This window comes from Ornithorhynchus anatinus, chromosome X1, assembly GCF_004115215.2.
Source record: "Ornithorhynchus anatinus isolate Pmale09 chromosome X1, mOrnAna1.pri.v4, whole genome shotgun sequence".
Taxonomy (NCBI): domain Eukaryota; kingdom Metazoa; phylum Chordata; class Mammalia; order Monotremata; family Ornithorhynchidae; genus Ornithorhynchus; species Ornithorhynchus anatinus.
The window spans coordinates 17686387-17713163 of NC_041749.1; the positions used below are offsets into that span (position 1 = coordinate 17686387).

At 45.0% G+C, this 26777-nt stretch overlaps 1 protein-coding gene across 1 annotated transcript in view; it reads left to right on the forward strand.

Moving 5' to 3' along the window:
• HTR4 (5-hydroxytryptamine receptor 4) overlaps positions 1-26777 on the forward strand; it is a 303493-nt gene that overhangs the window by 160812 nt on the left and 115904 nt on the right. Inside the window, exons 3-4 of the mRNA XM_029052011.2 lie at positions 20052-20177; positions 24332-24532. Of these exons, the coding sequence (XP_028907844.1) occupies positions 20052-20177; positions 24332-24532 (327 nt within the window). The remainder of the gene's footprint in view (positions 1-20051; positions 20178-24331; positions 24533-26777) is intronic.

Below are 26777 nucleotides of genomic sequence, written 5' to 3' on the forward strand. Positions count from 1 at the left end.
CAGTTCTCCTCATCTTTCTGGCTAAACCCCATGGCATGGAAATTTCAGGCCGGCTGGACACAAATTCTGCTCTACCCTCCTCCCCACCCCATAGCACTTGTGTATATATGTACATATTTATTATTCCATTTATTTTATTAATGATGTATACATATCTATAATTCTATTTACATTGATGCTATTGATGCCTGTCTACTTGTTTTGCTTTGTTGCCTGTCTCCCTCCTTCCACACTGTGAGCCCATTGTTGGGTAGGGATTGTCTCTTTGTTGCCAAATTGTACTTTCCAAGCTCTTAGTACAGTGTTCTGCACACAGTAAGCGCTCAACAAATGCGATTGAATGAATGAACATGGTTCACAAACAATATCCTTCTAGACCGTAAGCTGGTTGTGGACAGAGTACGTGTCTGCTAACTCTGTCGTGTTCTCCTTCTAGCGCTTAGTTCAGTGCTCTGCACACAGTAAGCTCTCAATAAATACCCCTGAGTGATTGATCCATCAATTGATTTCTTCTTGGCTCGGTGGAAAGAGCCCGGGCTTGGGAGTCAGAGGTTCGAATCCCGACTCTGCCACTTGTCAGCTGTGTGACTGTGGACAAGTCACTTAACTTCTCTGTGCCTCAGTGACCTCATCTGTAAAATGGGGATTAAGCCTGTGAGCCTCACGTGGGACAACCTGATTACCCTGTACCTACCCCAGCGCTTAGAACAGTGCTCTGCACATAGTAAGCGCTTAACAAATACCAAACTTCTTGCACTGTAGTGTCCTATCTCCAAACAGGCATGTACCGCTGGATGAAGGTTCTTCAGTTCCTTAACAGCACTCTTGACAAAACCCACAGTGAACACCCAGATCATTTCAGCTCCAACCTGTACTTTCTTTCATTTGGCTCCTGCAACCTGACTTAAGGGAGTCTTACTGGTTTGTAGACCCGGGACTAGGAGCAGATCTATTCAATAATAACAATAAAAAAAAAATCCGTAATGTCTGTTAAGAGTAAGCCCGTCAAAGGGCAGGGACCGTCTCTATCCGTTACCGATTTGTCCATTCCAAGTGCTTAGTACAGTGCTCTGCACATAGTAAGCGCTCAATAAATACTATTGAATGAATGAATGAACTTACTATGTGCCAAACACCACTGAGGAAGCTACAAGGTAGCTGGGTCAGATACAATCCCCGTCCCAGTTCCCGTCTCAGTCCACCTGTTTAGATTTTCCTCCTCTTTTCAATGCATGCTTTCTGTCCTCGGTCTCAGAGCCCCGTGTAGCTCAGGGATTGTGTCCAACCTGATTAGCCCGGCACACATATTAAGCTCTTAATCAATCGGTCATATTTATTAAGATCTTACTACACGCAGAGCCCTGTATTGAGCATTTGGGAGACTGCAATATAACGGCATTGATAGACACGTCCCCCGCCCACAGCGAGTAACCAATTCCACGGTCGTTATTACAGATACGTTTATCGTGCGTGTTTAGACGATAGCTGCATTTTGTAGTGGTTTTTCTTTTTCTGAATTAACAAATTGAGAAAAGAACCCCGCCGAGCCATTCTAGAAGATACGTTCCGTAATTGTGGAGTCGTGCAGTTGCCTGTTTCATACGAGTGGGTGTATCGATTCTTTGAACTACCTCACAGAACCTTTGGTTTGTTCTCCACCTGATCAGAGCCCCTGCTCTGACCACTACCCCTTTTGTTCCCTGAGGAATTCATTTTTTTACCTTCACCTTGTCAGATGACTTGGCTTTCTGAAAATTACCGTTGATATGTTCTCTCAGCACTTTCCATCCATTTTTTAATCTTAGGGAGCATCTAGTCATAAATTTTATCTCCCGTCATAGTTGGTGCAGGAATATCGCTTCCATTCTGCCCCTGATGATATCTCTGAGCACTCTATTTTATACTCCATATGTTCCAGTGATGAATTTGGTCCACGGAGACATTTGATTTTCATTCATATTCCATTCCTTATCATTGAAAGGCGAATAAGCTCTCAAGGTGGTCAGCGGATAATATTTTTTCTTGATTTAAAAAACCTCCAACGCCCTTGACTTTCTTACACTTTTTCTAGGAGCGACAGCTGAGCCTAAGAGCTATAGGTGTGAATAATAATCTGAATAATTATGTTGGTATTTGCTGGTATTTGTTAAGCACTTACTATGTGCAGAGCACTGTTCTAAGTGCTGGGGTAGATACCGGGTAGTCAGGTTGTCCCACGTGAGGCTCACAGTCTTCATCCCCATTTGACAGATGAGGTAACTGAGGCCCAGAGAAGTGAAGTGACTTGCCCACAGTCACACAGCTGACAAGTGGCAGAGCCGGGAATAGATACAGGACCAAGAATAAGAGCCCTGTAAGTTGCTTGACACCCCTATAGGCGTAGAAGATCTGCCAGAAATGAGATATAATCTTACCTCTAACTTTTGCCATCATCATTATTATTATTATTCTAAAGTGTTAGAGACTATGCTGTGATGTGTGTGAGTGTGCTTGTGGTGAAGGGGGCTGTGAAATGGCTCGAGTCCTGAATGTCAAGGTAGCTACCTGGAACAGTTGGGATGGGATCAACCAAAACATTCACCCAATCTTCCTTCCCGTGGAGCCCCAAGCAGTGATCTCCCTTGCCCTCATCTTCCTCCCACCTTGCTTCTGCCCAATACAGTTCTTTCCATGTTCCTTCTTCATCTCTCCTACAGTCTGGTGCCAGGTGCCAAAGTTAAATTGGACATTTTCTTAACTGGCTGATCCTCATTTTCCTGTAGACGATAGGGCTCAGATTTCTGGCTCCAGCTGTCCTTTCAATTATCAGGCCTAATTCAAAATATAAATGTAGAATCACTGACAGGACCTTAAAAAAAAGAAAGTTGAGCTGATCCCATCCAATATTCAAATTTATCTCCCCCGTTTAGACTGTGAGCCCGTTATTGGGCAGGGATTGTCTCTATCTGTTGCCGAATTGTACATTCCAAGCACTTAGTGCAGTGCTCTGCACATAGTAAGCGCTCAATAAATACTATTGAATGAATGAATGAATTTGAGGAAGTGCTGCAGTTCCTATAAGCCCTATAAGATGGAAAAGCAACCAGATCTCATAGTATTCCTGCAGTCATCAATCGATCCTACTTATTGAGCGCTTACTACGCACAGAGCACTGTATCAAGCGCTTGGGAGAGTCGTCTGTTAAGCCTGGAGGGGCCCTATCTTCAGAAGTCTGTTTCTCCTAAACATGGAGAACACAGAGGAGATGGCCCCAGGCTTTAAAGATGCCACCATGGTCACCGTTTTCAAGGAGAAAGGGAGAGAAAACAGACAACAGATGGTAGATACCACAGGGGAATTCACCCCACCTTCCATCGGGGGCAAGAAGCTTGCGGGTGGACTATTAAAAGAACGTGGCTTTCAGATCTAAGTGCGGGTTGGCAGATATGATCTATGCAGTGTGACAGATACAGGATAAGAGCGGAGAGCAGAAGCGAGACCTCTGGACTGCATTTTTGATCTCACGAGAGCATTTGACGCCGCCAGAAGGCTAGGGCTCTGGGAAGCACTAAGTAAATTTGGCCGTCCAGAGAAGTTCAGCCAAATCCCTGAGGCTTCAGCACCTCAGGCTGAAGATGTCAGGCTTAACTCTTCCTCTCTCTGACAGAGGGAAGTGGGGCTGGGTCATCGGCCCCATTTTGTTCAACATGTTCTTTGCAGCCATGCTTAAGGGTGCAAAGGATAATAATAATAATAATAAAAGCATTTAAGTGCTTACTATGTGCACAGCACTGTTCTAAGTGCCCTGTAAGTGTCTGTTTATTGTTATATGGTACTCTCCCAAGTGCTTAGTACAGTAAGCGCTCATTAAATACAACTGACTAATTGACTAAGCTGGGATGCAACTAGTCATCTGATCCACTGGGGAACTCTTCTGGCTCGATGGGCCCTGAGCATTTGCAAAAGTATTTGAAATAGGGGTCAAGGAAGGAGGAATTGCTTTATAACTTGATTGGGCTTTATAACTTGACTGGGCTTTGAAGACTCAGACACATTTACACACACTAGTAATTATGAATCAAGGAGATTTCTAGATCGTGAGCCCGTCGTTGGCTTTCTATTTGTTACCAAATTGCACTTTTACAATTGTACCAAGTGTTTTTAGTACAGGGCTCTGCACACAGTAAGCGCTCAATAAATATGGTTGAATGAATGAGATTTATTGAGTCATTTCTGTGTGCAGATCATTTTACTGAGCACTTGGAAGTGTATAGTACACCAGAGTTACAGTATAATAGCAATGATCATAACCAATCAGTAGTATTTATTAAGCACTTACTACGTGCAGATCACTGAACTTGGGGCTTGGGAAAGTACAATACAACAGAATTAGCCGGCATGTTCTTTGTCCATAACACGCTTACAGTCTAAATGGCCTTTGTATTTTATTCCTATTTTCAAAACTCATGTTCATAAGCGTGTTTTAATTCAGCCATAGGTTTGTTGGCAGATTTAATAATAGGACTACTGATCCACTCGGGTTATAGGACAGTCTCATTCACGTACCACTGATCCGCTGGAATAACGGGGCACAGTTTCGCTCGGAAGCATTTACGGAGTTGACCGTGCACCAGGATCATGGTTCGTGAGAGAAGCCTGGGATTCAGAAGGTCATGGGCTCAAATCTCAGCTCTGCCACTTGGCTGCTGCGTGGCCTTGGGCAAGTCACTTAACATCTCTGTGCCTCAGCTTCCTCATCTGTAAACTGCTCAGAGCTCAGAGTCTTAATCTCCATTTTAAAGATGAGGTAACTGAAGCACAGAGAAGTGAAGTGACTTGCCAAGGTCATTCAAGGTCCTCATCTGTAAACTGGGGATTCAACATTTGCCCTCCCTCTGACTTAGATTGAGAATCTTATGTGGAAAAGGGACTATGTCCACCTAATTATCTTGTAGCTACCTCAGAAGTTAGTAAATAATAATAATAATAATAATGGTATTTGTTAAGCACTTACTACATTCTAAGCCCTGGGGTGGTTACAAGATAATCAGGTTGTCCCACGTGGGGCTCACAGTCTTAATCCCCATTTTACAGAGGAGGTAACTGAGGCACAGAGGAAGTGAAGTGACTTGACCAAGGTCACACAGCAGACAAGTGGCAGAGCCGGGAGTAGAACCCCCGACCTCCGACTCCCAAGGCCGGGCTCTTTCCACCAAGCCCCGCTGCTTCTCTTAAAGCGTTCGACACATAGGAAGTGCTTAACAAATTCCGTTAAAGAGAGAAAAAGGGATCATCTCTCAAAGATACTCACTTAAGGATACCATCTCATCTTTAGCAGCAGCATTTTCAAACCAAAGCATAAGGGGACTCATGCCAGACTCGAGATTTCTAATTCCCGCAAGACTCTAAACCACCCACTCCAGAACCTAAGAACAAGAGTTAAATAGGAGGGGAGTAAACAACCAGCAATTGTCCTCAATTATCACTTAATTGGAGGAAAAAGGCTATTTAAGTATGGAAAATTAGTCCCTTCTTTCTAGGGGACAATGAATGACTGCGGCTGAGTAACCTTAGTAGTGCAGTGATGATTTCTTTCAAACTTTCCCCTCCAGCAGGAAGTTCACATAATCGCAGCCAAGCAATGTTTACCCAGAGGGCAACTTTTGCCCCAAGTAGCCATGCAGTACATTTTTTTAAAATGGTACTTGTGTCATGCTTGGTACAATATTGTACTAAGCACAGGGGTAGGTACAAGATAATCAGCTTGGACAACAGTCCATGTCCCACCTGGGGCTCGTAGTCTTAATCCCCATTTTATAGATGAGGGAACTGATAAGTTAAGCAACTTGCCCAAGGTCTTACAGCACTCAAGTAGGGAGTTGGGATTAGGACTCTGACTCCCACGCCTGTGCTCTTTCTACTAGACCACACTGCTTCTCCAGCACTTGCTTGCTCCTGAAGACAAAAAAAAAAAAAATACCAGTGAGACCAGAAGTAATCAAGGGAAACTGATACTCTACCCAGAACTCCAGAACCAGCTCCAGTTCTCAACTCTGTCAGTTCCTCTCAGTTAATGCTCCCAAATCAAGGCATCTTTGCTCTTAACATCCCCGATGTTTCCAGTTGTTTTCCATTTCATTGGTCTCAACACAGGCAGACCTAGATTTTTCCTTTGAGGTGTGTTTTTGGGCATCTCTTTTCCAATGTGTATGGTCACTGCCTCATCTCATAAACACTATTAATAAACCTAGTGGCCATGACAAGCATTTTATTTCACATTCTCGGGCTTGGCAAATGCTTAACCCTACCCAGCTGTGCAGCAAGCAGCTGTGGACCTTTCGAGAGCAGGAAAGAAGAGAATTGTCTTTAGACCTGAACAGAAAATCAGTCAGCATAATTCTCAGAGTACAAGGATGCGCTCTTCCTTTCTTCTGTTTCCTTTCTTTCAACCCCAGCGTATTTTTACAATGTATATTAAGTTGTCATCATCTCTATGTTGTGTCTTCAATTTTGAATGAAAAAGTAAAACTTTCAACATTTTTTAGGGGGTATTTTTTATTCAAGAAATCCTTTTCTCTTCAAAGTTGGGAGGGAAAGAACAACCATCATTCACCTGGTGCGGCAGAGATAAATTTGTCAGTCAGGGGTATTGCTTTAGTGAGCAGCGTGGTTCAGTGGAAAGAGCGTGGGCTTTGGAGTCAGAGGTCATGAGTTTGAATCCCAGCTCTGCCACTTGTCAGCTGTGTGACTGTGGGCGAGTCACTTAACTTCTCTGTGCCTCAGTTACCTCATCTGTAAAATGGGGATTAAGATTGTGAGCCCCACGTGGGACAAGCTGATTCCCCTGTGTCTACCCCAGTGCTTAGAACAGTGCTCTGCACATAGTAAGCGCTTAACAAATACCAATATTATTATTATTATTATTATTACTAAAGGGCAACTTTACAGACAGCACAGTACAGTACAGACAGCAGTGTGACTTTTAAGAGCAGCATGGTCTAGTGAAGAGAGCAAGTGCCTGGGAGTCAGAAGGACCTGGGTTCTAGTCCTGACTCCACCACTTGTCTTCTGTGGGAACTTGGGCAAATCATTTCACTTCTCTGGCCTCAGGTACCTCATCTGTAAAACGGGGATAAGACTGCGAGCTCCATGTGGGATAACCTGATTACCTTGTATCCGCCCCAGCGCTTAGAGCAGAGCTTGGCACATAGTAAGAAGCACATTAGAGAAGCAGCGTGGCTCAGTGGAAAGAGCGTGGGCTTGGTAGTCAGAGGTCATGGGTTCGAATCCCAGATCTGCCACTTGTCCGCTGTGTGACTGTGGGCAAGTCACTTCACTTCTCTGTGCCTCAGTGACCTCATCTGTAAAATGGGGATGAAGACCGTGAGCCCCACCTGGGACAACCTGATTACCTGTATCTACCCGAGCGCTTAGAACAGTGCTCTGCACATAGTAAGCGCTTAACAAATACCAACATTATTATTAGTAGTAGTAAGCACTTAACAAATATAATCATTGTTATTGTTTCTGTGCATTTAGGAAAGTGCAAAATAATATAGTTGTTTGACATGCTCTTTGTCTTCAATGATAAGTCTACAGGGGGAGATTGATACTAAAATTAATTATAGAGATGGTGGTGTCTTTTAAGATATCTTGTTTTATGGCTGGAAAGGACAGTTATTAGCTGCCTCAGATTACTCTCCCCCCTTCAAAGCCTTATTGAAGGCACATCTCCAAGAGGCCTTCCCAGACTAAGCCCCACTTCCCCTCATCTCCCACTCCGTTCTGTCTTGTTCTAACTTGCTCCCTTTGCTCTCTACCAGCCCCCAAGCTCCAAAGGACTTGTATGTCTATCTGTAATTTTATTTGTATTGATGTCTGTCTCCCCCATTCTAGACTGTGAGCTCATTGTGGGCAGGGCTGGTCACTGTTTATTGTCGCGTTGTCCTTCTCGTGTGCTATATACACAGTAAGTGCTTGATAAATACAAGTGAATGAATGAATGGGTCTCCTCATGATAGAGTAGGGTACTTGAAGAACAGAAGTTTGAACTGGAAGTACTGGAAGGTGGTTTCTCAAGGAGCAGGTGGAGCTGGAGAGGCAGCCCGGAGTGACTGTAGTCACAGAACTGCTGCTCGCCAATTCCCAGCTAAAAATCTGCTACACACAGTTACAGCTCTGTTAACTTTGGGAAAATCCACTAGTAGACAGAAGTCGGCAAACCCTGGTTGTGAGTGGTTCTATTCGTCAGGCTGCTTCTAGAGTTCTATCCTTTCAGGGTAATAATGTTGGTATCTGTTAAGCGCTTACTATGTGCCGAGCACTGTTCTAAGCGCTGGGGTAGATACAGGGTAATCAGGTTGTCCCACGGGAGGCTCACAGTTAATCCCCAATTTACAGATGAGGTAACTGAGGCCCAGAGAAGTGAAGTGACTCGCCCACAGTCACACAGCTGACAAGTGGCAGAGCCGGGAGTCGAACTCACGCCCTCTGACTCCGAAGCCCAGGCTCTTTTCCACTGAGCCACGCTGCTTCCCTGGTAGCACCTGGAGAGTTTCCAGTCCTCTACCAGCCTCGACCACAGGAGAGAAAGTCAAGCAGAGGCCTGTCCAGTCCATTCCTTGCTTGGCCAGTGGCTAGCGAGTGAAAGGCAATCTCCCAAAGGCAAAACTCATCTGTGCTGGGCAGCAGCGGCACGGGAGAGAGTCGAGGGCGGAGACTCAAGTTTACTGCACGGAAGTAGGTAGTGGTAAACCACTTCCATATTTTTACCAAGAAAACTCTATAGATACACAAGCAGGCGATTGCAGATGGAGGTGGGGCGTTTGAGGAAGGTGTGGCCATGGTGTCAGTATGAGATGGAGATGACCCAACAGCAGAAGACAAGAGTTCTGCAAGACTTAGAGTATTCATTCATTCAGTCATATTTATTGAGCGCTTACTGTGTGCAGAGCACTGTACTAAACACTTGGTAAGTACAATTCAGCAAAAGATAGAGACAATCTCCACCCAACAACAGACTCACAGTGTAAAAGGGGAGAGAAAGACAACAAAACAAAACAAAGCAAGTCTTGCTCAGAAATGCTTGTTAAATAGTCAGTGCAGCTTCACCTGGGAATTGACCCTGAGATGAGATGGATGGGATGTGGCTCGAATCCTTCTCCTCCCGTTCAATCTCCCAAAGACGACTTTGGCCATTTCTTGTGTGAATTTCTAGAGACAACGGAGATAGTGGATTTTTTTTGATGGTTTTTGTTAAGCTCTTATGTGCCAAGCATTAGTCTAAGCACTGGACACAAGTTAGTCGGGATGGACACAGTCCATATCCCACATGGGGCTCAGAGTCTTAATCTCCATTTTAAAGATGCACAGAGAAGTGAAGTGACTTGCCAAGGTCATTCAGCAGATGCTTGGCAGACCTGGAATTAAAACCCATGGCTTTCTGACTCCCAGGCCCATGCTCTTACCACTAGACAGCTCTCCTTCTCAAGTTCATTAAGTGCTTACTATGTGCCACAGACTGTACTAAGTGCAGGATTAGATGTGCAAGATAGTTGTTAGTTCGGCAGATCCACAGAACAGCAAATAAGGACTCTTTATGTGACAAAAAGTTTCACAACATGGAAATACGACCTCTGATCACCAGCCTAGATCATAGTGGATTGATTACAAACACCCAGTGCAGTGCTCTGAACTCTCAATAAATATCACTGATCGATTGGATTATTTTCTTTGGGGGGGGGGGGTCACATTATGACAAAACTAAATCAATCAATGGTATTTATTGAGTGCTTACTAAGTGCAGAGCACTGTACCAAACTCTTGGGAGAGTCCAATACGACAGAATTAGTAGACACATTCCCTGCCCATAACGAGTTTACCATCAGTCAGTCAGTCCTATTACTCATTCAATCATATTTATTGAGTGCTTACTGTGTGCAGAGCACTGTACTAAGCATTTGAAAGAGTTTGATACAGCAATAGACAGCTTTTTATTAAGTGCTTACTGTGGGCAGAGCATGTACTCAGAGCCTGGAAGAGTAAAATATAACAGTCTAACAAACACATTCCCTGCCCACCACAAGTTTAGAGTCTAGAGGATGATGAGAAGATGTGAGATCTGTAGGACCTATAAATATACTTCTTGAGGTTGTGGGTAAAAACAAATCATAAAATGTTCAGCCACAACCTCATCCTTGCCCTGTATACATCAAACAGACCCGCTATCTTCTTAATCGCTGCTTCCTTCAGAGCTGGAAGCTCAGTCCAAATGGACACATATAAAACGTTCCTCCCTGACTAATCTGTCCCCTGCATTCTCCACCCACTCACCTCGCCTCATCTGGCCCCCTCTGCTGCCCTCCGAGGCCTTTTCTTACATTCGGGCAGATGGAATTCTGTCAATGAAATTGGTTTCAGCTGGAAATGGACTTATTCCCAGTTCATTTCCCGCTTAATGGAAAGCACTGGGTCACCATCTGGCTGATAGACCATTTCGGCCATTTGATTTCTCCTATGTTCTGTTGATCGCTTGCTCTTCTTCTGTAGAGGTCGCTCCTTTCGGGGCTGTCAATAAAGGGAAAGTCATTCAACAAGAAAAAAAGACCCAACTGATGGATCTTAAATTACTATTATTATTATTATGGTGTCTGTTAGACACTTACGGTGTGGCAAGCACTGTTCTAAGCACTGGGATGGATACAAGTTAATCAGGTTGGACACAGTTCCTGTCCTCTATGAGGCTCAGAGTTTAAGTAGAAAGGAGACCAGGCATTGAAAACCCATTTTATAGATGAGCAACCTGAGGCACTGAAAAATGAAGTTTACTGTTTTCAAGAAGTGGAAAGATATGAATCAAATCAAGACATTTATATTGACTTGCTGCCAGTATGGTCTCATGAATGGTCACTTAACATATATCTACAAAATTCACCAATAAACAAAGAACAATAATTCATTCGAACCTGCTTGATCGATTCATGGAGCTGAAAATAATGGCACAAGACCGAGAGATCCAATGAGAGTGAAGACTAAGCTGCAATTTTCATAGAGGGTTCATAAAGCAAAGTCTTTACAGCATACACAATTTGACAAACGTTGCAGATATTCAACACAGGGTCTGCTTGCCTCAGATTACATTCAGTCTCCTCTGGCTAGGGTCTGAGCGGACGGTTACACGCTGTTGATGACAAGCCCGGAGACGTGCCCTGGTTTCTTCAGAATTAAAATATTTCATTTAGCAACATAGTTCCTCTGTTTCTTCATTCATTCGATTTTTTTTGATCACCGTGTGCAGAGCCTGAAACAACAAACTGAAAACAATTTGGGACCCAAAGTTCACCTTCTTGAGCCTCTGCCTCAGATTTTAAAAATGATTCTACACCAGTGAAAATGTCAGATTTTATTGCACCTTATCAATGACAGAAGTTTCAACAGAGGGATGAGAATTAGCCAAAAACCAATCAATGACTCAATCACTGGTATTTACTGAACTTACTCTATGCAGATCACTGTACTAAGTGCTGGGGAGCTTACGATAAAGGGGTTGACAGACATGTTCCCTGCCCACAATGAACTTAGAGTCTAGAGGGGGAGACAGACATTCATGTAAGTAAATGGTTTATAATATATAATGTAAAGATATTCATTCATTCAATAGTATTTATTGAGCACTTGCTATGTGCAGAGCACCGTACTAAGGGCTTGGAATGTGCAATTGGGTACATAAGTGCTGTGAGGGCATCAAGGCAGTCAATAACCAGCCACATTAAGAGTTCCACAACCATTTCTTAATCCCTTTCTTTCCAGGTTTTCCATTTTCGCCTGGATCTTATAAACAGCCCTTCTCCTAAGCTGCCGAATGGTATCCTGGCCACCAGTCTTAATTAATGTTGGTATTTGTTAAGCGCTTACTATGTGCAGAGCACTGTTCTAAGCGCTGGGGTAGATACAGGGTCATCAGGCTGTCCCACGGGAGGCTCACAGGTAATCCCCATTTTACAGAAGAGTTTCTTAGTTAGCCTTCCTTTCAGAAGCCAGCATGCCTGTCTTCTCCCTACACACTCCTCCACCTCACATCCCAAGTCTCGGCCCTTCTGCAGGACCCGAATCGTATTTTTTTTGGATGGTCTGGGGAATCTGGAGGTGGAGGCTCCTCGGAAGACCCGTATTTTGAGTACTGTGGTCCTTCTTGACTGAGTCGCTGTACATCCGAGATGGAGTGTTGTATTGCACTTAGGAGCTGAAAGGGTCTGGCTTGTTTCCGGAAGATTGGCGTTGGTGGCCACGGCAGGGAAAACTGCCGGCTCACACATTCCTCCGGTTGGCTGTAGGGATAGGAAAGATCCTTGGAATCCAGGGAGGGAGAGGGTGGTGGTGGTGATGAAGGTGAAGGAGTTGGTTGAGGAGACCCACTTCTAGGCTAAGAAGAAGTAGATCCTGACATGAAGAGATTCCCAGAAGAGGTAGCTGAGGGTCAAGGGAAGGCACAGCCCCGCCAGCACCATAGTAGCAGTCGTAGCTATGGCCCTATCTGGGGCCGTAGCCTGGCCTCCTTAGGGCTGACATTGGCTCTGACCTGATTACTTTGGCTCTACTCCAGTGTTTAGTACAGTGCTTGGCGCACTGTAAGTGGTTAATAAATACCACAGTTATTATCATGGATCAATCTTCTTGAAACGTTGTTCTGTCCACACTTTTCAGGTCCTCAGAACACTACATAGAGAAGCGGCGTGGCTCAGTGGAAAGAGCACGGGCTTTGGAGTCAGGGCTCATGAGTTCGAATCCCGGCTCGGCCACTTGTCGGCCGTGTGACTGTGGGCAAGTCACTTCACTTCTCTGTGCCTCAGTTCCCTCATCTGTAAAATGGGGATGAAGACTGTGAGCCCCACGTGGGACAAGCTGATTCCCCTATGTCTACCCCAGCGCTTAGAACAGTGCTCGGCACATAGTAAGCGCTTAACAAATACCAACATTATTATTATTATTATTACATTGACATATCTCCTCCCACACTGAGCAGGAAATGTACTTATATTGTACTTTCCCAAGCACTTAGTACAGTGCTCTGCACACAGTAACTGCTCAATAAATACAGTTGAATGAATGAATGACTCAGGAAAACTCTTCCTGATCGGCTTCAAGCCTTCAACTCTCCCTATCTTACATATCCTCTCTCTTCGCCCAATGTCCCCAGCTCCTTTTCTTCTTTTTCCCGAAGCTAACAATCTGACTGTACCTCACTCAACTCTCCCGTCCTTGCCTTATCATTCCTGTTATTCCTTTAGTCTGGAACTCCTTCCCTTCCCAAGCCTGAGTTACCACAGCTCTCCCTATAGGCACAACTTTCCCCAGATCCCACCTCCTACAACAAGCCTTCCTGACTAATTCCCAACACCCCAAGCTGCACAAATCTACTAGTTATTTCGAGTATCGCTTTAGACTGATCCTCGACACTTGTGCATATATGTCTGTTCAATTGTATATTTATGCTGATTATTCTAATTTTAAAATGCTTATGCATCTCTCCAATTAGACTGTAAGCCCCTTGTGGGCGGGAAACGCATCATTTCATGCGCTGAACTTTCCCAAACTCTTAGTTCGGTGAATTGTGCCCGGTAGACCCTCAGTACACATTATCACCACTACTTTTACTCCAAAAAATGTAATAAAGTATTTATTTCAACAGTCATCCAGGGAACTGTATAGTGGAAAGCGGAGTAGTTGTCAGAGCCTCTGAAAAGAGCAGGGATCTTACGGAAAGGTCTTCTACTGCCTTCATACGGGTGGTTTCTTGCTTTGCTTTAATTATCTTCACTGAGGCTCTATTGCGTAGACAGATCTGCCCAATTAAAGAACTCTCCCTGTGGTTAAATGTAGCCCATGATTCACATATGAGAATTTGGTTACTTCTGGTCCCTAATTGACACCTCCAAACTGAACCATCACGTTTAACTTGGAGTTCTTTAACCTCCTACTAATTTAAAATGACCGTGTTTGGAGACTGGAAATACCTCATTGACCGCGACCAAATATTTCCTTGTTTTAGCTAGTACTGAGGGACTGCTCAATCTGCTTCAATTTACCGTGACATTGGTATGCCAAAGAATATATTAATAATAATAATCACAACGGTAATAATAATGCTCTTTTGTACTGGCATAACAGATGTGGACCTTTTTGTGTTTTCTTTTATTTTTAATGGCATCTCTTTAGAGCTTACTGGGTGCCAGTCACTGTACTTAGCACTGGGGTAGATATAGGTTGGACCCATAAGCCCCCTCTTAGAAAGTAGTAGTAATATATACTGAACGCTTTGTGCAAAGCACTATATTAGGCGCTGGGAAAGAAGGCATGGATTAGATAGATGAGAAGCAGCGTAACTCAGTGGAAAGAGCCCCGGGCTTAGGAGTCAGAGGGCATGGGTTCTAATCCAGGCTCCGCCACCTGTCAACTGTGTGACTTTGGGCAAGTCACTTGACTTCTCGGTGCCTCAGTTCCCTCATCTGTAAAATGGGGATTAAGCCTGTGAGCCCCAAGTGGGACAACCCGATTACCCTGTATCTACCCCAGCGCTCAGAACAGTGCTCTGCACATAGTAAGCGCTTAACAAATACCAACATTATCATTATTAGACAGGGTCCCTGAACCTCAAGAGGCTCCTACGGTAAGAAAGGAAGGCCTTCTCTGATTTTATCCTCATAAGTTTTCTTTGAGCCAGGAATAAATTGACCGAATGTTCCACATTTGGAGGAAATCTCATATTCAGACAGCCAGTCCTATACTGACCCTACGGCTAACTTGAACTATGGGTCTTTTCCGTCTCATCATCTTACCTGGGGAATCGTTGCCATCTTAATATGGGGCATTAGAGTTGGCCAATCCCTGCTATCCCAGCCTACTCCAAGGGTCACGCCTCCCCGTACTCATGGGGCACGGATGGCAGCTGTGAGCAAATTGAAGGAGGTGGCACCTGGCCCTGAGTTGCTGCCATTCATGCGTCAACTGTGCCACCGCAGGGAAAGCAATGGTGCTGACCTCGTACTTCATAATAATAATGATAATTACGGTACTCGTTAAGCGCTTACTGTTACAGCCAAGCACTTTTCTAGGCACTGGGGTAGATACAAGTTAATCGGGTTGGATACAGTCCTATCCTCCTGGGGCTCGCAGTCTTAATCCTCATTTTCCAGATGAGGAAACTAATGCCCAGAGAAGTTATGTGACTTGCCCAAAGTTACGTGGCGGAGCTGGGATTAGAACCCAGGTCCTCCTGACTCCCAGGCCTATACTCTATCCGCTAAGTGTCAGTTGCAACCCAGAAGTGAACTCATCTTCCCTCCTCTAAGTTTCCCATCTTCCCTGTCTCTGAGGCCTGCAGCCTTGGTATTCATTCATCCAGTCATATTTATTGAGTGCTTACTGTGTGCAGAGCACTGTACTAAGCACTTGGGCGAATACAGTACACAAGAGTGAATTCATCCCTCTCTTTCAACACTTACACTCAATCCATCGCAACATCCTGTCACTTTGCCTCCCACACAACGTCTCCCAGCTATGCCCTTTCCTCTCCATCCAAACAGCTCAAGCACTTGTCCCACCCCAACTCATCAACTGCATCAACCTCCCCGGGGGTCTCTCGCTGTCTCTTGTCTCTGCCCTCGCCAGTCGACATGGCCCTCGGCTGCCCAGATCATTTCTCTAGACTGTCCTCCTTCTTAGAACACCCGCTTCCTTTGCATCTTTCATACCACGATCCTGCCCCATCTTGAAAACTGAAATCCCACCTCTTCCTGGAGGATTTCCCCTGTAAATTTTTCTTCTTCCCAAGTCATATCCTCCCAGTTACCACCTCAGAATTTATACATCACCTCTGGACTTAGTTGTAATCACTTAGAAACACGTTGTGCATACTGACGCCTACACTCTACTGTTGAAACACGGACTCATCCACGCATCTGTCTTTCCAGTCGCTTTTTCTTCCAATCTGAAAATCATTCTTGCACCTGTCTTTCCTTTTAGATTGAAAGCTCCTCGAGAGCAGGAAGCATGTCTTCTACCTCTACTGTACTCTCTCAACCATTTAAGGCACACACTAGGTGCTCAGTATATACTCTTGACCTCCTCTTCCTCCTCCCAATACCTGGGCTAATCTGCTGACCCACTTCCCTCCAGGTCGTCAAATACCTGACTGCCCCTTATCCCACCCTCTTCGTTCCCACACAGACTTGTCCCTCACGTTCCACGGGTGATGGAATTTACCTACGAGTCTGCGGGTGTGACCAAAAATATCAATGAGGGTCCCAAGTCCTGGCCGCATTGGCCACACATAAAGGTCGTTCCTTATTGTGCCCTTGGATAATAATAATAATGATGAAATCTATTAAGCAATCACAATGTGCCAGGCACTGTTCTAAGTGCTCGGGAGGATGCGATCTAATCGGATTGGACAAAGTCCCTGTCCCATATGGGGCTGATCAATCCCTCCGTGGTATTTACTGAGCATTCACTGTGTGCAGAGCACTGTGCTAAGTGCATGAATGATACCAGCATGCTAAAGTAACCAGGTGCCGAGAACCGAGGCTCCTGGTCAAGAAAAAGGAATTCCCAGAGCAACTGTTGGAATTCATTAGCACTAAGTGAGCCTTCCTCATCCTACCTCTGTTTCATTTGTTGGCAATGAGAGACGATTCCAGAGCTTAAGTGCTTAGATTGTACTGCGGCCAAGAGATCTGCATGGCTGCCAGCTCTATTCTTGAAATAAATGATTGTTTACCAAACTTTGAGTGGTGTTTTGGTTGCAAAATCCTCGCCTTCTTTTGTGGCAGAGCACATTTCAGCTGAACTGTTATCTGGGAGTCCAGCTGCCCTATGGGGATGCAGTCATGATCTCTGCCTGTGTTCGCTTTACAGGAAGCTTTGACCTTGCCTGATTAATCACCTTTCTCACTCGCTCCCACACAACCTGATGAGATGGGGCACAACAGTGAGATTTTTCTGAGAGAAGTTGTTAACCCCCCCCCTTTTTTTTTTTTACCTTAAGTTGTATGAGGAAGGGGCAGGATTTGGGAAAGCTGGGGGTTGCTTTTTCATCTTTAACCATTTGTAATATAATAATGGTGGTATTTGTTAAGCACTTACTATGTGCAGAGCACTGTTCTAAGTGCTGGGGGTTACAAGATGATCAGGTTGTCCCACGTGGGGCTCACAGTTTTAATCCCCATTTTAATAATAATAATAATGATGTTGGTATTTGTTAAGCATTTACTATGTGCAGAGCACTGTTCTAAGTGCTGGGGGTTACAAGATGATCAGGTTGTCCCAAGTGGCGCTCACAGTTTTAATCCCCATTTTAATAATAATAATAATGTTGGTATTTGTTAAGCGCTTACTATGTGCAGAGCACTGTTCTAAGCGCTGGAGTAGACACAGGGGAATCAGTCCCACGAGGGGCTCACAGTCTTAATCCCCATTTTACAGATGAGGTAACTGAGGCACAGAGAAGTGAAGTGCCTTGCCCACAGTCACACAGCTGACAAGTGGCCGAGCCGGGATTCGAACCCCTGACCTCTGACTCCAAAGCCCGTGCTTTTGGAACTGAGGCCCAGAGAAGTGAAGTGACTCGCCCAAAGTCACGCAGCTGGCAAGCGGCAGAACTGGGATTAGAACCCACGACCTCTGACTCCCCAGCCCAGGCTCTTTCCACTGAGCCACGCTGCTTCTCCTAGTCACGCTGCTTCTCCTGCAGCGGGTAATATTTGCCTGTATGCTGGGAAAGAGCCACTTCTGAATTTATATTGAGAATTTTTATGCAGAGGCCAAGGGGAGAGAGCAGTGAGAGGAAAAGGAGAAAGCTTTGCTGCTAGTATCTGCAGCGTGGCCAAATCTAGAGTATTAAAATACCTCGGATACCACAAGAAGCCGCGGTCTTCTTTATCACCTTACGTTATAGCTTTCTTACATCCACCAGCTACTTCCCTCTTACCCATCTGCTCGTTTTTTGTAACTCCCTCAAGTCTATTTATAAGTACATTTATTTATATGAATAAATTAATCCTATTTATTTTCATACCAGATTTACATATCTGTCTCCCCCTCTAGATTGTAAGCTCACTGTGGGCAGGGACCGTGTCTACCAACTCTGTTATATTGTAATATTGCATTCGTCCAAGCACTTAGTACAGTGCTCTGCACACAGTAGGTGCTCAATAAATACGATTGATTGACTGGTTTAGTACAATGCTCAAATACAGTAAGCACTCAATGAATAACGCTGAGTGTTGATCCAGTTGCTCAGAAATCTCCCCCAGCGTCGACCTCCGTTCCCGTTCACACTGCTGAACCAAAAATCTCTTCCCACCTTCATAGCCCTTCTAAAATGTTACCTCTTCCAAGAAGTATTTCCAAATTATGCCCGACATTTATGGTTCTGGCAGCACATCAGTCATTTTTACCCTGTTTATTTATTTATTTAATCTACTTAATATTCTACATACATACATATCTACACCCTTATACTTTTACCCATTAAACATCGGACATTTTGTGTCTCAGCAGCATTGCCCAGTGGACACAGCATGGACCCGGGACTCGGAAGGACCTGGGTTCTAATCCCGCTCCTCCACTTGTCTGATGTATGACCTTGGGCAAGTCACTTAACATCTCTGCGCCTCGGTTACCTCATCTGTAAAATGGGGATTAAGACTGTGAGCCCCATGTGGGACAAGGACCATGTGCAACCCGATTTGCTTGTATCCACCCCAGCGCTTAGAACAGCGCCTGTCACACAGTAAGCGCTTAACAAATACTACAACAATTATTATTTTTAGATTGTAAATTCCTTCACGGCAGACACCACACCTTCAACTTATACTATATATTTCTTATCGCCTAGTACCATGATTTACCCATAATGAGTACCCAAAAAATACTGTTATTGGTAATCATTGAGATGGAGAATTAGTATACTACATATACTTCAGGATGTGTCAGTGGGATGAGGGTTAGCATGCGCTTGTATCATTTTTTCAATCTTTGCACTAGCTTAACAAGGTGATAAAGGGTTCAAAGCCTATTCAATCAATTAATCAATCATATTTATTGAGAGCTCACTGCGTGTAGAGCATAGTACTAAGCGCTTGGGAGAGTATAATGTAACGGAGTTTGTAGACGTCAAGATCTTCCTTTACCCCATGATTTCAGCAGCTCCTGCACAATGCACATTTCCCTATTTATTCCACATGAAAAGCTGCAAATTAATGTCACCCCGTGGTAAGAGCACAGTCCTGGGAGTCAGAGGACTTGGATTTCAAAGGTCCTAAACCCAGCTCTGTCACTTGTTTATGATGTGACTTTGGGTGATTCATGTCACTCTTCAGTGCTTCTCAGTGATTTACCTCATCTGTAAAATGGGGATGAAATATTCTTCTCTAGAACTTAGACTGTGAGCCCTATGTGGTACAGGGACCGTATCCAACCTAATTAGCTTGTATCTACCCCGACGCTTAGTACAGTGCTTGAAACATAGTAAGTGCTCAAAAAATACCGAAAGATACCCCCAGGTACGAGGGGTGGAGATGAACTTCAGAGAGGGCAGGAATGAAATAGCGTGGCCTGGCCCTGTTTATGCTGGAATCATTTTTTCCCCTTGTCATTTTTATGAAACAACCGCAGCCTCTTTTCAGATCATGACAGTCACATACCTGGAAATACTTCACTGTTCCATCACTGTGAGATGGGACTGACAGTCTTAATCCCCATGTTGAGGTAACTGAGGCCCAGAGATGTAAAGTGACTTGCCCAAAGTCACAAAGCAGACAAGTGGCAGAGCTGGGATTAGAACCCAGGTCCTCCGTTTTCTGTTATAATAATAACAGACTCCCCCTAGGTTTAGGCCCTAACACCCATTTCAGCTAGGGCAGGAGGCTGAATCTATTCCTTTAAGATGAAGTGAAAACCCATCGTTATTCCGGAGAGGAGTTTCTTGAAACGGATGCTTCTCTTTAATCGAGTGATTGATTTTTATTCCTCCAGAAGCTCCCTAATGCCGGATTTTTCTCTCTGGGGCTCCGCAGTTCCAGCGAGGGTTTCGACGTGGCGGAGAAGATCGTGCTGCTCACGTTTATCTCGGCCGTCATACTGATGGCCGTCCTGGGGAACCTGCTGGTGATGGTGGCCGTGTGCAGGGACAGGCAGCTCAGGTGAGCAGTTTCTATAAGCCTCTGCTAGAACACCATCGGCCTTTTGCCATCGTGTGGTGATGGGAGAACTGAACGGGGACCCAACTAGCCAAGAACAGAGAACTGAACCTCACTCAGAAAAAGAAAAGCAAATCATAAATTACATTCAGTGTCTCTTCCTCTCTCTTCTCCCTCTCCCTCGTTCTCCTTCTCTTTCCCCCAACTCTCTCTTCCCCTTCTTCCCCCTCCCCCCTACCTTCCCTCTCCCCCTCCCTTCTTTCTCTCCTCTCTATCTCCTTGTCCCTCTGTCCCCCTCTCTGCCTCTCCCTCTCTCTACCTTCTCTGTCCCTCTCTCTCTCTTCCCCATCTACCTCTCCCTTCTTTCCCTCCCCTCTATCTCCTTGTCCTTCTCTTCCCCCTCTCTCCCTCTCTTCCTCTCTCTCTTGCTCCCCCATCTCTCCCCATCCCTCTCTCTCCTCAACTCTTCCCCTTCTCTCTCTCTCTTCCCCCTTCTTCCTCTCTCCTTTTCCCTCTCTCCCTCTCCCTCCCTCCTACTTTCTTACTCTCCCCCTCCCTCCTCTCTCCTTCTCTCTCTCTCCCGTTCTCTCTTTCCCTTTCTCTTCCTCCTCCCATTCTCTGGTTTCCCTCATCTTTCTCCTTCCTCTAGTCCTGTGTTTCTCTCTCCCGGGGGCTTTAACTATTTGAAGTATTAACAGATCTTTCTCCTTCCATGGGAGGCCCCGGGCTGCCAGCGCAATTCAAGGAAGTCAAATTTTGATTTTGCTGCCAAGGTGTCCTAGATTTCAATGATGATTTAATTATGTAGGATTAAATATTCAGCCTGTGAATAGCCAAAAGTATGGGTGAAGGAGAGATTTGGGGTGGGGACCTTATGCATAGGTTTATAAGTTTCCCTTATAATGCATTTGGCATTTCCCATGAGTGATTTAGGATGATAACAGTAATTGGTGTTTGAATGGCATTGTATATTTTCCAACTATCTTGCAACTACTTTAATTAAGATATTGCTCCGGAACCAAGATGAAGCGTAGTTCCTTCGCCCCTGCCCTACCCTGCTCTAGAAAACAAAGACAGGCCTTAAAATCACAACCAATGCACTTCCATTGATCAGCACTAAGGAATGGGGTGCTATCGTACCAGTAATTGAAAATCCAAAACATTATTCAACTTTCCAGACAGGAAACAGCCATTCCTTAAGGCAGTACCTTGTCCGGTTCTGATTCTAGATTCCCTAAAGTCAAAAGGATGTATAATCCCTTAGCAACCAAGTGGATTGCTTTAAATTACTGGATTCCCCTAGGAGCCAAACTGGATTTATTAATGTCTGCTGGAGAATTCTGTAAAAAAAATTCAGAACCTTTTTTCACTTTGAGAGTTCAATTCATCTGTCCCTTTCCTTTGAGAGGCAGATTTGAATATCGGTGGGTGTGAGAGTCAGGGTTCTAAAGATCCGGATGGGTGTACTTGATTCTCTGTAGGCTACGGGAATAGGGGAATGAGGAGCAATGATGGAGAGGATGAAAAGGGTGAAGAAGATGGGTCAGATTTCATTGGAAATGTCAATAACAACAATAATAACAATAATAATAACATTTGTTAAGCCCTTACTGTCCTGAGCACTGGGGTAGATACAAGATAATTAAGCCAGACACCGTCTTTGTCTAGCATCAAATCAATCACGGATATTTATTGTATGCTTATTGTGGACAAGACACTGTACTAAGCACTCGGGAGAGTACAATACAACAGACTTAGTAGACATGTTCCCTACCCATATTGAGCTTACAGCCTAGAGGCCTCATGATCTAAGGGGGAGGGAAAATAGATATTGATAAGGAAACTGAGGCCTGGAGAAGTTAACTGACTCGCCCAAGGTCACACAACAGGAATGCGGCAGACTGGGGATTATAATTCAGGTCCTCTGATTCCCAGACTCCTCCCTCTAGGACTGTGCTCCTTCCCAAAAACTATGCAAAGGGGAAGATTTAATACTTTTCATTTCATTTATAATGATGACATTATTATGGTAACATTTCCAAAGATGAGACTATCAAGATAGAACTTGTAGCTCTGAAATATTAATTTTCCATTTTGAAGCTTCAGACTTAGTCTAGAGCTATCTTAGTTTCCAAATAATGCGGAAAGACCACTTAAAACGGTCTTGATGAATGGGCTTGATCCACAGACTCCTAATGCCCAGCCGGTGGCTGGTCTGTGGTCAGGTGGGACTAGATAAGGAGTCTACTTGGCATAATAATAATAATGTTCGTATTTTAAGCGCTTACTATGTGCAGAGCACTGTTGTAAGCACTGGGGTAGATACAGGGTAATCAGATTGTCCCACATGAGGCTCACAGTCTTAATTCCCATTTTACAGATGAGGGAACTGAGGCCCAGAGAAGTGAAGTGACTCGCCCACAGTCACACAGCTGCCAAGTGGCAGAGCCGGGATTCGAACCCCTGACCTCTGACTCCCAAGCCCGGGCTCTTTCCCCTAAGCCACGCCGCTTCTCTGCATAGTGCAGGGTACAATCCCTGGCTCCTTCTGGAGGGATTTCTTGGCAAGCTCACATGATGCACAGGAAGACACGTAAACTCAATCAATCCGTGGCATTTCTTGAGCCCTTACTATAGGCAGAGCCCTTTTCTGAGTGCTTGGGAGAGAAAATACAACAGAATGAGCAGACGTGTTCCCTGTCCATAACAAGCTGATGGTTTAGAGAGCTTGCAGTCCAGAAAGCCCTTCATTGTGTTAGTTCATTCGCTCGATCGTATTTATTGAGCGCTAACTCTGTGCAAAGCCCTGTTCTAACCACTTGGGAGAGTAGAGAAGCAGCGTGGCTCAGTGGAAAGAGCCGGGGCTTGGGAGTCAGAGTTCGCGGGTTCGAATCCCGGCTCTGCCACTTGGCAGCTGTGTGACCGTGGGCGAGTCACTTCACTTCTCTGTGCCTCAGTTCCCTCATCTGTAAAATGGGGATTAACTGTGAGCCTCCCGTGGGACAACCTGATTACCCTCTATCTACCCCTGCGCTTAGAACAGGGCTCTGCACAAAGTAAGCGCTTAACAAATACCAACGTTATTACAAAGAGCACAACACACAGATACATTCCCTGCCCACAATTAGCTTACAATCTAGAGGGGGAGACAGACATTAATATAAACTACAGATATAATAAATTGTACACTGCCGAAGTCTGACTCTAGAAGGGCATCAAGTTAATGGCACCGGCTGGGTGAGCCTGAGGCAAGTCGTGTTCAGTAGAATCCAGAGTAAGGGAAGAAGAGAGGAGAAGCAATCTTATCTCGACTGTGGGAGACCCTTTCTCCCCCCACACAGGATGGGGAATCGAATTCAATATTTTCTTCATTTAGTCTGACCCATCTGCCCCTGAAACCCAGACACATTTACTCCATATAATAATAATAATGATGGTATTTGTTAAGCGCTTACCATGTGCCAACCACCGTTCTAAGTGCTGGGGTAGATACAAGTGATAGTAATGTTGGTATTTGTTGAGCGCTTACTGTGTGCAGAGCGCTGTTCTAAGCGCCGGGGTAGATACAGGGTAATCAGGTTGTCCCACGTGAGGCTCGCAGTCTTAATCCCCATTTTGTAGATGAGGTAACCGAGGTCCAGAGAAGTTAAGTGACTTGCCCACGGTCACACAGCCGCCAAGTGGCAGAGCCGGGATTCGAACCCATGACGCTGACTCCTAAGCCCATGCTCTTTCCACTGAGCTACGCTGCTTCACTATAATCAGGTTGTCCCACTGGGGGCTCACAGTTTTAATCCTCATTTTGCAGAGGAGGTAACTGAAGTACAGAGACGTTAAGCAGTCTACCCAAGGACACACAGCAGACGAGGGGCGGTGTCAGGATTAGAACCCAGGTCCTCCGACTCCTAAGCCCATGCTCTTTCCACTAATCCACGTCGGTCCCTATGTCTCCACTCATAACAGTACCCCTGCAGACTCAGCTCACTGTGGGTAGGGAATGAATCTGTTTATTGTTATATTGTACTCTCCCAAGTGCTCAGTACAGCGCTCTGTACACAGTAAGTGCTCAGTAAATACGACTGGATGATTGACTAGCAGTCCTCTTTTGGAATTAGGCTACAAATGTGTGTGTGTGTGTCTGTGTGTTTCACTCGCAGGAAAATCAAAACCAATTATTTCATCGTGTCTCTGGCCTTCGCGGACTTGCTTGTTTCTCTGATGGTTATGCCCTTTGGTGCCATTGAGTTGGTTCAAGACAACTGGATATACGGAGAGATGTTTTGCCTGGTTCGCACCTCTCTAGACGTTCTGCTCACCACAGCGTCCATTTTCCACCTGTGCTGTATTTCACTCGACAGGTAAGAGCATCACTGCACGTGAAACAACGTGCGGGAGCGTTTAGTCGTGTGGGTGGTTTGTGTGGGTCACTGGGCTTCTTGCACGGTAGCAACTTTTCCCGTTCCTCCTCTTAGGCTAATTCAGGTGTGAATTATGTCTCTCATAATTCATTCAATAGTATTTACTGAGCGCTTACTATGTGCAGAGCCCTGTACTAAGCGCTTGGGATGGACAAATCGGTAACAGATAGAGACGGTCCCTGCCCTTTGACGGGCTTACGGTCTAATCGGGGGAGACGGACGGACGAGAACGATAGCGATAACGAGAATATATATGTAGGTAACTGTGGGTGAAACAGAAACAGAGAAGCAACATGGTCTGGTGGTTAGAGCCCGGGCCGGGAAGTCAGAAGATCTGGGTTCTAATCCCGGCTCTGCCACTTGTCAGCTGTGTGACTGTGGGCAAGTCACTTCACTTCTCTGTGCCTCAGTCACCTCATCTGTAAAATGGGGATGAAGACTGTGAGCCCCACGTGGGACAGTCTGATTCCCCTGTGTCTACCCCAGCGCTTAGAACAGTGCTCTGCACATAGTAAGCGCTTAACAAATATCAACATTATTAACTTCTTTGTGCCTCGGTTCCCTCATCTGCAAAACAGGGATTCAGGATCTGTTCTCCTTCCTACTTAGACTGTGGAAACTGATTACCTTTTATCAACCCCAGTGCTTGACACAAGTAAGAGCTTAACAAATACTATTATTATGAAACAAGACTTTTTCCTGTGGCACTGATAACACTGATAATGTAGCATATCCCCGTATTTGTCCAAATCCCAATGTGAGGTCCAGGCGTCTAAAGCCTGGAATGGAGGGGAGGGTGCTGTGGTTTGGATCTGGTAACCAGGCAGCTTCCTAATATTGATAACTTAGCAATGTTCCTAACTTCCTTTTTCTCATTAAAAGCAGCGATAATACATCTGACAAGAACAAATAATTTGGGGGATTTGTTCAATAGCTGCTATTGGAACACGTAACGTGATAGTAATGAAGTGTGGGTAATGACTTTTAACCTGAAATACCTTTTCTTTCTGTAAATAAATCTGAGGCTTGTCACCAAGTAACCCACCCAATTGAACAGTGGTTGCCAAGGAAGGGTGGAAAGCTGTCTGAGAGCAACTCCGGACTCTTTGTTCCTCTGCAAACAAAAGTAATAAGACTTGCTGGCCCGAGGTTAGAACAGGTGGCTCAGAAAGGGAAATCCGAAAGGCAAAATAGAAAAAGTGAAAGGGTAGAAGATGTATGTTTGCTTCTCTACCTCAGATGGACAAAAAAGGCCAAAAATTTAAAATCCCTCCTTTTAACCTGATCCTCTTCTTTCTGGCCCGCCCAGAGGAACCTGCTGCTGCTGTTGCTAATAACAATAATAATTATTATATTTGTTTAGCACTTACTATGTGCCATGCATTGTACTAAACTCCGGAGTTATTATTATTATTATTATTATTAAGTCCTGTCAGGTTGTTTCTGATTCATCGCGATATACTTTATCCAGAATGTCCTGTCCTTTGCCATAGTCCACAACATTTCTAATGGTTCTTCCTCTGTCGTTGTTATGGTCTCTATCCATCTAGCTGCCGGTCTGCCTCTTCCACGGTTTCCCTGGACTTTTCCTACCATCAGTATGTTCTCCAGAAAATTAGCCTTCCTGATTATGAGTCCAAAATATGCTCATCTAAGTCGAGTCATTTGGCCTTCCAAAGGCCACTTCGGTTTACTTTGCTCCAAAATCCATTTGTTTGTCTCTCGGGTAGCCCTTGGTATTCATAAATTCGTATTCGTAAAATTCGTAGAGAAGCAGCGTGGCTCAGTGGAAAGAGCCCGGGCTTGGGAGCCAGAGGTCGTGGGTTTGAATGCCGGCTCTGCCCCCTATGACTATGAACCTCATGTGGGACAACCTGATGACCCTGTATCTCCCCCAGCACTTCGAACAGTGCTCATAGAACATAGTAAGCGCTTAACAAATACCAACATTATTATTAAGTCTTCTCCAACAAGCCCTGGGGTAGATACAAGCAAATCAGGTTCGACACAAGTCCCTGTCCCACGTGGGGCTCACAGTCTCAATCCTTATTTTTCAGATAAGGTATCTGAGATGCCCAAGGTCACACAGCAAACAAGTGGCAGAGCTGGGATTAGAACCCATGACCTTCTGACTCTCAGGCCCGTGCTCTACCCCTTACGCCATGCTGTTTCTGGGACAGTCCTG